This window comes from Xenopus laevis, chromosome 3L (assembly GCF_017654675.1).
Source record: "Xenopus laevis strain J_2021 chromosome 3L, Xenopus_laevis_v10.1, whole genome shotgun sequence".
Taxonomy (NCBI): domain Eukaryota; kingdom Metazoa; phylum Chordata; class Amphibia; order Anura; family Pipidae; genus Xenopus; species Xenopus laevis.
In genome coordinates, this window is record NC_054375.1 from 76,868,506 (window position 1) to 76,879,343 (window position 10,838).

Below are 10,838 nucleotides of genomic sequence, written 5' to 3' on the forward strand. Positions count from 1 at the left end.
GGAAAACACATCTGTTTTTGGCATATTTGTACAAGTTAACCGTTCCTTAACTGAATGAGATGAATGACTTCATGTGAGCAAACAATTCCAGTTATGGATATATATATATATATATATATATATATATATATATATATATATATATATATTCTCAACATTCTGTTTTCTTTTTTTTGTGTCGTCGATTTAGCTGACTGCTTTAACTGTTGTACAATCACAAAAGATATAATGTGTATGTTATTTAATCTCACACAGCACATGCCAGTTCTTTCTTAAACAGGCTGAACTTTATATGGTAACATCCAGCATGTCAATAATCCCTCAATCTGACCCTGGAACTCACTTGTGATGTCACATACTTTGTGTGTCTGTGTCCAGCTGACGTGTGAGGCTGAAATAGAGTATGCCTTCATCCTTCAATGGAACACCCATTGAGCACTTCTTAAAAGGCTGCCTATTCTCTTCTTTCTGACCAGTTGCTGTTCACACGAGATCCAGAAAACTTATCATATCACAGTATCTTTCTCCTAGGATAATTGTTAGTCAGGTCTGGTTTTTCCAGAACCTTGAACTCTATAAGGGACCATGTCTTCTTTTGGATACCGCAGAGAGATCAGTAAATATGAAGATATTGATGAAGATGAGCTACTGGCCTCATTAACAGCAGAGGAGTTGCAGGAATTGGAGAGGGAGCTGGAGGATATTGAGCCTGATCGTAATCTCCCTGTTGGAATGAGGCAAAAAAGTCTAACGGAAAAATCTCCAACTGCAAATTTTAGCAGAGAGGCATTAATGGCTTATTGGGAAAAGGAGACCAAAAAATTAATGGAGAAGGAGCAACTTGGTGCATGTGATAAGGTAAACTTCTTACTTTCTATATGCCTATTTTATTACAGAGGCATGATTTAATTAGATCCAGTTCAACTGTTATTATAGCAGAGAAATGTATATATATGGGACCCATTATCCGGAAAGCCGTTATCCAGAAAGCTACTAATTATGGAATGGTTATAGACCCCATTTTATCCAAATTTTTTTTAAAAAAAATTATTTCCTTTACTATGTAATAATAAAACACTACAGATACGGAAGGTAAGGTACAGAAAGATCCCAGGTCCAAATAATTAAAACATTTTAAAAATATTGTGGATGTAGGAGACTGGTAATAACTGATGACTGATTGTATTGTCTGCTTGTTTTAACAAATTATAAAATGTTAACTAGGGATGGTGTTAGAAAAAGGTTTTACTGCCATAGAAAAAAACATTGTAAAGATTAGAAGGTATACTTGGTAGTGAAGGTCTTAATTTATCCATTAGCATTGGTGTAAAACAAATTACTGCAGACAATTAACAATCATTCTTGCTCTTCTGCTTCAGTGCAAAGACTTCTTCTACAATTATGTTTTTTAAGTAGGCATCAAATGACTCTGAAATTCTCAAGCATCATGATCAATGTTTAGTTTCTTCTGCACTTACAGTATGTCTGGTATGTTATTGTGTTTAACCATGTTGATTATCAGTATTCATTATCCTGTTTCTATTTTTAACCATATCATCACATTCAGCCTGATAGACAGAGGAGAATGACAGTGTGCTGGCTGACTATTGCAATAGCCATTGGACCTTGAATGTCCTTGAGAATATATATGCTACATAACAATGTTAAAAACAGCATGTCATATGGTAAAGAGATTTATGACAATGGCTTCTACTTTTCTTCAAAAGTATGTATACTGCAACTTATGCTCATATTTTTTTTTTTTTAATTCAAGTTTATTAAAAGATTTTGACATTTGTAAAGAAAGTACAGAAAATAAAAACAAATAAGGAAGGGTTTACACATAAAGCATTCTCGTATAATATGCGATAAATATTAACATCATATGTACAAATTTTATGTCACATCGCACTCATCATCATCTAACCCTAGTAAATGGAAAAGGAAAAGGAAATTTAAAATATGAGAAGGATAAGGGAAAGAAAGAGGTATCAGAACAGGTTCTTCTAGCCAGTATCTAATCCTTCTGTTATTGTTCCAAGGAAGCTTTGTATGTGTCTAATACCTGGCGAATGTTCCTGCCCAAAACATATAACTGTTATCATGAGAAATTTTGCAGTTAAGTAAAACCATTCATCATCAATTGAACTGAACTATAAAAAAGAAAAAAAAAATCTGTTACCTTCCTTTTCTCATGTGGCAGCAGGTGTGCGGGGGGGGGGGGGCAGTCCCCATCTATGATACCCAAACATAACCCATCCTTAAACAATTTTGACTAGTGGCCTAACCTTGTCGCGCAGAGCCACATGACTCCAGATTCAAGAGTCAGTGAGAATTAGAGCTTTATATTGATCCGAGTCCTTAAAACGTATCCAATAAAACCATCTCTGATAATACTTCTCCATCTCTTGCACTCGTGATGTTAACTTATGCTCATATTTTATATAGTAAACAGATACAAAAATATACTCAGTAAACAAGCCTTGTTTTTCTTATGTAAAACTGAGTAACATGAGTATAACAAAATAATAAATATTTTATTTGCATACTGAAGTGTTTACCTGCTTAAAGAAGAATCAAATGGATGTCACCTGCTTTTCTTTCACAAAACAGCACTTTTGCTATGCTTTATGGTTGAAATTGCAAATTATCTGAATAACATATTGGCCTGTTCCAAGTTTCTTTTCGAAAAACAAAGTTTTTCAATCAGTCCAGGATTGTGAGCCCTTTAAAGGACTACTTTGGTAATATAAGAAAAAAAATAAATTGTGAACTTTTAGCAAATAAAATAACATAGCATATAAAAGGCAAAATACTGGCACAAGAGAGCATCTGCAAGCTGGGAGAGACTCCTCTTCACAGATTAAATACTATGTGTTCTCCCCGCTTATACACAGGGGCTCTGTTGTGCCAGAACATTTGGATGGTGCCGAGCCTCCAAACTGAATTATGAGTTAGTGGTTTGAAGAGGTGTTGGTGTTCTGGTGGTTGACTGTACACAACAGGTTTCTATTGTGGACATTGTGTGAATTTTTTGGCTGCAAACTACTCTGTCTGTGCAGTAACAAGTGGACATGCTTTTTCTTCCAGTTTTTTTTTTATGCCAGAGAAATGCATCCTTGACATTAGTTAAGAGTTCCAGCTGAAAACAATACACAAAAGCTGTATGAGATAATACCTGGTCTAAATGGTGATTCCATCATGAGTCAGCAATGAGCAGCTGACAACAGCATTTCAGTTGTTTGCAGTAAGAAATTAAATGTTGGTTTAAGGAAGCATACAATTATACATCTCAATGACATGCAGTTTTTATTAGGATTGCTTAACAAAGTGATCGAGAAAGCTTATCAGTGCAGAGACAATTCCACAGCAATATAAAGCATTTAATAGAAACGTCATATATTTAGTAGGATGCCAGACATACAGGGGCAGATGTATGAAGGGTCGAATATCGAGGGTTAATTAACCCTCGATATTCGACTAGGAACTAAAATCGTTCGACTTCGAATATCGAAGTCGAACGATTTAGCGCAAATCCTGCGATCGAACGATCGAAGGATTATTCGTTCGATCGAACGATTAAATCCTTCGAATCGATTCGAAGGATTTTAATACAACGATCGAAGGAATATCCTTCGATCAAAAAATCCCAGGCAAGCCTATGGGGACCTTCCCCATAGGCTAACATTGACTTCGGTAGCTTTTAGCTGCCGAAGTAGGGGGTCGAAGTTTTTCTTAAAGAGAAAGTACTTCGACTATCGAATGGTCGAATAGTCGAACGATTTTTAGTTCGAATCGTTCGATTCGAAGTCGAAGTAGTAGTCAAAGGTCGAAGTAGCCCATTTGATGGTCGAAGTAGCCCAAAAACACTTCGAAATTCGAAGTTTTTTTAATTCGAATCCTTCACTCGAGCTTTGTAAATGTGCCCCACAGTATAGGTCATTCTTCAAAATTCTCTGAGATCCCATATGTAGTTTGAACATTTTTTATTTGTTTTTAGACTCATAAGGATGAAGAAGATGGAAGTGAAGAAGAAGATTTTGTAGGAAGTAACAGTGAGGTTTCTGAAGAGGTTTATACAGAAGAAGATGAAGATGAGGAAGAGGAGGAGGAGGAAGAGGAGGAGGAGGAGGAGAGGGAAGAGGAGGTGGAAACAGAAAGTGATGAGGAAGAAATTAACCATGAAGAAGAAACCATTGAAGCTAGAAGTAGTTCTGACAGCATCCCAACAATAAGAATCAACGGACTCAATGATAATAAAGCCTCATCCAATGGTTACAATGGCATTGGTGCAAAATATGGCAAACAAACCAATGAGCTTCCAAGCAATAAAGCAGCTTCTGGCCTTGCTGGCTCCAACCCGACAGTTATAGATGATGCTCTAGAAAATATTAAAAACAATGACCCAGACACTTTGGAAGTCAATCTAAATAACATAGAGAACATCACATCAGAGACACTTATATCCTTTGCACTAGGTCTGAAAGAAAACACAAACGTTAAAGTATTTAGCTTGGCTAACACACATGCCGATGACAATGTTGCAATAGCAATTTCTAATATGCTTCGAGTCAATCGAAGTATTACAAGTCTAAACATAGAATCTAACTTTATCACAGGAAAAGGCATACTAGCTATTATGAGGGCTTTGCAGTACAGCAATAATGTGCTGACAGAACTGAGATTCCATAACCAGAGGCATATCATGGGAAGTCAGGTGGAGATGGAAATAGCAAAATTGCTCAAAGACAATACTAGCGTTATAAAATTAGGCTATCACTTTGAGCTGGCAGGACCACGTATGTCTATGACAAGTATTCTGACAAGGAATATGGATAAACAAAGACAGAAAAGGATGCAGGAGCAAAAAGAATCTGGTTATGATCCCAACTCTAACCTCAGTACCAAAACTCTGCAAAGAGGAACACCAGGGGCCTCACCATATTCTTCCCCTAGAGGTTCACCATGGGCTTCTCCAAAAATAACTAGAAAGGTTCAGCCTGAAAACACATCAACACCTTCACCACCACCACCACCACCACCTCCACCACCTCCTCCTCCTTCAATTTTTCCAATAGTTCAGCAGGAAAAGAAAGTTCCCAGCAGAAATATTGCAGAAGTTATCAAACAACATGAATTATCTGCAAAAAAACAGCAAAATGGGCATAAAAAAACAAAAGGGAAAAAAAGTAAAAAGGAACAGAATAATATTTTGAAAGAGATAAAAAATTCTTTGAGATCAATCGCTGAAATGAAACCAGAAGAGGTGTCCAGGCCCTCAACACCCCAGAGATCTCTACATGATAATCTTATGGATGCAATTAGAGGGAGCAGCGTGAAACAGCTGAAGAAGGTAAGTTGGCAGGGTAAGCAGCAAGGTTACGAATCATCTGGTGAAAGTGCCAGACTCAGTGGCTACAACTGGCATGAGGCATTGCCTAGCAATGCAGATTCCCATGAGGAATAGCTTGGAAGATTACACAAAAAAGTGCTCATTGTAATTAAAGGTATGTTCCTTTTTCAGGGATGTGCTAGGTTTGTAATGGGATCATTCAGGAAGTGCCTGTAAATAATCCAACAAAGGGGATATATGATCCTACCTGGGACTGTGCTACCTGAAAGGATAGCATAGATGGAACAGGTTATGTGAGTCAAACACATATGTAGCCAGCAGAGGTTAGTGGAACATAATACAAAAAAAAACCATCACAAGTGATATGGCCAGAATTAAGTATCTCTTTTCTTTAAATTATTAAAGCAAACAGTATCCTTAGAGAAGTGTTTTTATCACTGGGTCACCAGGTACTACGAAGCTACAGTTTCAGAATTTCCAGCTTAGACTCAACTTTTAACCATGACGGGTATTAAAAGTATAATGCTTTCTTGAACTAGTGCCAAATTCTCTAAAGGTGCAGAGCACATAAACATTATGGGGCTGATTTATAAATCAAATAAAAGGATTCCCAGAACATGTGGCATGAGATGTTGCAAGCTCCTGCAATGTTTAAAACTCATAAAGTGCATGTAAACTAGGAAATAATTTGAGACTCCAGTTTGCCTTCACAAGAGAGAGAGAGAGAGAAAGTCAAACAACCTATATCTGTACACGCATCACTGTTTAAACGCTGCGAAAAAGCTAAGGCTGATGGAATCACAAACCACTTTGAGGTGCAGGATCAAAAAGGTATTCTGGACTGTAACACAGTAAGCTTCTCTTCTTGGTACTTCGTCACATGGTGATGAAGAATTACATTGTTTGGTTAACTGAGTAAGAAGCAGGACTTCAGCATGGAACTAAAAATATTTTGTGAAATTTGTTAAGGTTTTCAGAACATTATACATTGTATTTCCTTTCTGCTTTGTAAAGGGGCTAAATATGCTGCCATTGTTTCATCATAGCTTTCTGCACCAGCGAAGGGTTATTTTCCCTCCTCTCCTATTTTGCCTTATTTTTAGCCATGTCCAACCAGCCACACCCCTAGAATGGTGTGACAGCATACCCCAGCATTCAGGCCATACATGCATTCCTACATGCTGCTAGTATTTTAAAACTTGCTGGACAGAGAGGAGAGAATAGAAAAAGGGGTGGGGAGAGAAAGAACATTAAGTGAAAGGGAAAAGAACAGTTACAATGGTATAACCCAGAAACAGTATAATTTGCAAGTAGACTTCAAAGGACATACCCCAAAAGAATTTCTGCAAACTGTGCTTGTTATGAGGGACGTATTACAAGAAACGTACATGTCCATGTCCCAGGCATGCTCTTGTCTAAGCAGGCACCTCCACAACTGGTCTCCACTCCAACAAAGTCACACTCCAAAGCCAAAATTTTTTTTTATGAAACTGATTAAAATTCAAAAAAACGTTATTTCCAAGCTGTGAAACATACTTCCTGGACTATGACATGTGCAGTCACCTAACACGTTTCATGCCTTGTTCTGGCACTTCATCAGAGGTGGAGTCAGTAGCTACTCTATGTCTTATATAGCAACATCAATTAAAAACATCAATTGATTTAAAATATACATATATACAAGTCATGTCTTTTCAAGCAAATACTGTAATGAAGTTCAACACTGCCAACAGAGGGGAGGGCACCATATAAATATTCAAGATACCTCCCAAATACTGTTTAACACTTGAGGGAAGCGTGTTTGTAAAGTAAATATCCAATATACTTCCCTTTGATCTATTACTTTATGGATATCTCCTCCCATTACACATAATTTAACTTTCTATACACTGAAATTTTAACTGGCCAAAATCTCCATCAGGGCTGGAACTAGGGGTAGGCAGAAGAGGCACCTGCCTAGGGCGCAACAAAAGGGGGGCGCTGGGCAGGTACCTGACTTTTGCCTACCCCTAGTCCATGTTCGCTGCTCCTCCCACTCCTCCCTCCCCTCAAGCGCTTTACCCCGGCTCTCCTCAGTCGCTTTCCCGCCTCTCCCCTCCGTCGCTTTCCTCTGCATCCATCCCCTCCAGCGCTCTAACACCCTCCCCTCCGGCATTCTGCCCATGTGTGCGCACAATGTGTTCAGGAGCGTGCGCGGAGGAGAGCGTGGAGGGGAGCACGGAGGGGAGCGCGGTGGCCATCCGTGTCGCCCAGTCGGCTAGGCCCGCCACTGATCTCCATTATGTTTTTACATAATATGTTTTCCTATGGATGAAACTCTTTTCTTAGTCTTAGTTGGTAAGATCATTAGGTATACCCTCTGGCCCATTCCTTGAGGGATCTATATGTCCGACCTACATATTGCTTACCACAATTACAAGTAGCATGAGGGAGTTCTTGTTTATTAAATTGTTATATTGCTCAGATCTTACCTTATTAGAACATATACTCAGGAGCCATGAATTTCTTATAAAATCTAATCTTATAAATGATGCTCAGTGATGTCATCAGTGATAATTGGTGCATAGTGATGTCATTTGTGTCACATGATTCACAGAACCCTTACATTATCCAGTCAAATGGGGCTGGGAAAATAGAACTTTATTGTGGCACCACCTGTTTCTATATCCCAATACTGACTATGGTTTATAATGAGAGGTGGGACGTATAAGGTCTCTGTTGAACATACCTTTTATTTGATAGCTAGCAAACCCAGAAACATAATACATTTGATCATCTTGTTGAAAGACATCATCAGGGACTACTACCCAAAGATTTTACAAGCTTGTACAATGTCACATTGAAGTATATCAATGCCTCATATCCCAGTATTGTTCCAGCTTGTAAAATCTTTGGGCAAAAATCATCTTTTTAAACTGAGACCTTAGTCAGTATTTGTATGTAAATACTGGTGGGACAACAATAAAAGTTTACTTTCTCATTCCTTTTTGACTAGATGTTTGTTTTCTGATATTAGAAGTGACCTTGGCGTTCCATGAACTGTATAGAAAAACACTCAGCCTTTGGCCTTGTGCCTTTAAAAGCTCATGAAACTCCTCAGTGACTTACTTAGGGATGCACCAAATCTGTAATTTTGGGATTTGGCCAAATACTGAATCCTCCAAAAGAGATTTGTTCGAATACCAAAAACTGAATTATAATATGCTAATCAAATTCATGAAAAATAAATAAAATCCACCAACTGTATTAAAAAAAATGGTCACGTTAAATTTTCCAGGGTTTTTGTAAATTTTTTAATTGCATCCCTTATTCTTATATTTTGCAACTGTTATACTATATATATACTATATACCCTATATAACACAAAATATATGTAAAGTACAGTATTGCTGTTTTCAAGTAGTTTTTCATTATGTAATGTTCTGTCTGTAAATATTACAGTGCATAGCAATTCAAGCACCTCCTTCTTCAATTTTGTAGGTGGATGTTCCAAAATCCCTTCAATAAGTTCCGAACTCTACAAGAAAAATCAACTGAATGCTGCTGCAGAGAATCTTTTTCCCCATTAAGCATATGTACTCTGACAAAATGCATTTTGGGTTTAGCACGGCACATGGTTGTTAAAAGAACATTTGTAAATATTGAATACACTTTTTTATTTGAAAAATTTCCTTTTCTGTGTACTATAAAATTGTTTTTTTTATGTATGTTGGATAATTATCACAAGTTATTTTGCACTAAAAAGATTTGTTTCCATGTTTTTTTATTTTTGAAAATACTAAGGACAAATATGAAATAAAGGTGTTTTTTGTTTCCTTTGTTTTTTGAAAGCTAAAACATGGACTAATACAAAGTTCCATAAAAAAAAGCATTTCTTGCTTATAAGTTTGCAAAATATCTGAAATCATTTTCGAGTAGCATTTTGTTGCAAATACGTGTTTTTTACTAAATGTATTAAAAGAATTAATATAAGTGAATGTGATGTTATTTGTGAATCCATTTATTTAAGACAAATAATTTACACACAATTTAGATCGCATATGCTGAAGGAAAACAGTAAGCCATATTTGATTATTTAAAGAATCCAACAGAATTAAAATGTAAGAATATGTATAGCATAATGCCACTGAGTTATATTTTACATAGGAAAAATACATAAGGGGGCATATTTATCAAGGGTTAAATTTCGAATTGAAAAAACTTCGAAATTCGAATTCAAAAAGACCAACTGAAATTAAGTCAAAGTTTTTTTTTGGGTTGATTAGGTCAGTTTTCGATCGTTTTAGGTCCACATTCGGCTGAATTCAAATCGTATGAATAAAAGGAATAGCGCATTTGATCGAATTTGATTCAAATTTTTTCCCTACAAAACCTTTGATTTTTCAAAGTCCCCCAATTGACTCCAAATAGGTTCTAGGAGGTCCCCCATAGTCTAAAACAGCAATTCGGCAGGTTTTAGATTGTGAATGGTCGAAGTCTAATTTTTAAAGAGACAGTACATGATAAATTTCGATATTTGAATTTTCGAATTTTTTTCAAATTCAAATCGAATTTGGACTATTCCCCAGTTGAAGAACACAATAAATAGCTCGAAATTTTTTCATTAGAAAATTCACCTCGACCTTTGATAAATCTGCCCCTAGATATTAGACAGATTTATTTTAATGTGCACTCTTTTCTAAGCAGTAACTATTGGTGAAATGATCAATGCATGTTTCCAAATGTTTTTCCTCATTACTATTTATTTGTAGTAATGTGCATTATGATTTGTACCAAATTGTTAACGTTACAATTAAAGCTGACATTAAAATATTCCAGAAACAAAATTATAAAGCAATTGACAATATATCCAGAGACTTGAGTACTCTTCCCCATGAGGTCATCACTGCATGGCACCATCTATTCAATTATTAAAATTGAAACTGTTTTGAATAAAAATTAGTTTGACTGTGCAATATTGTGGTTATCATCATGCTGCCTTGCTGTGCTGGGGTTCTAGGTTCAATTCCAGTCAGAGCGTTATCTGAAACGAATTTGTATCTTCTCCCCTTGTTTGTATGTGTTAACTCTTGGTTTCTTCAGTTTCCTCCCAACAACATACAGGCAGGTTCATTGGCCCTTTATAAAACATACGGTGTGTTCTCTAGCCTTACGTCTGGTTATAAAGTATCACAATTAGCCAATAGTCTGCATTGGTAGTGCGCATAAAAGTTAAACCTAGATATACATGGTCTAATAAATAGCCAAATTGACCCATGTCTTTGGGCTGAAACAAAATGATTTCTGATCAGAACCAATTCAAAGAAGAACAGAACTCTACTGAAATGTTGTCATGTTCTTTCTGGTGATTTCCCAGAGACAGGATCAGGACCTCTATTGGCTAATTTGGCCTATGGTGTTGTCAAATGGCCACAGACATTCTACTCTAGTGTAGCAAGCTTTAAAATGATTCACTTATCCCTACTTTCTCCTAGATATTACTAGA

The 10,838-nt window shown here is 36.7% G+C and overlaps 1 protein-coding gene across 1 annotated transcript; it reads left to right on the plus strand.

The window, feature by feature from the left end:
- Positions 1-460: 460 nt before the first annotated feature.
- Positions 461-9,325, plus strand: LOC108711149 (leiomodin-2). The gene is made up of 3 exons (XM_018252582.2): positions 461-858; positions 4,001-5,353; positions 8,834-9,325. Exons 1-3 carry the CDS (start codon positions 586-588, stop codon positions 8,858-8,860), a joined length of 1,653 nt encoding a protein of 550 aa, XP_018108071.1. The 5' UTR covers positions 461-585; the 3' UTR covers positions 8,861-9,325.
- The last annotated feature ends 1,513 nt before the right edge of the window (positions 9,326-10,838 follow it).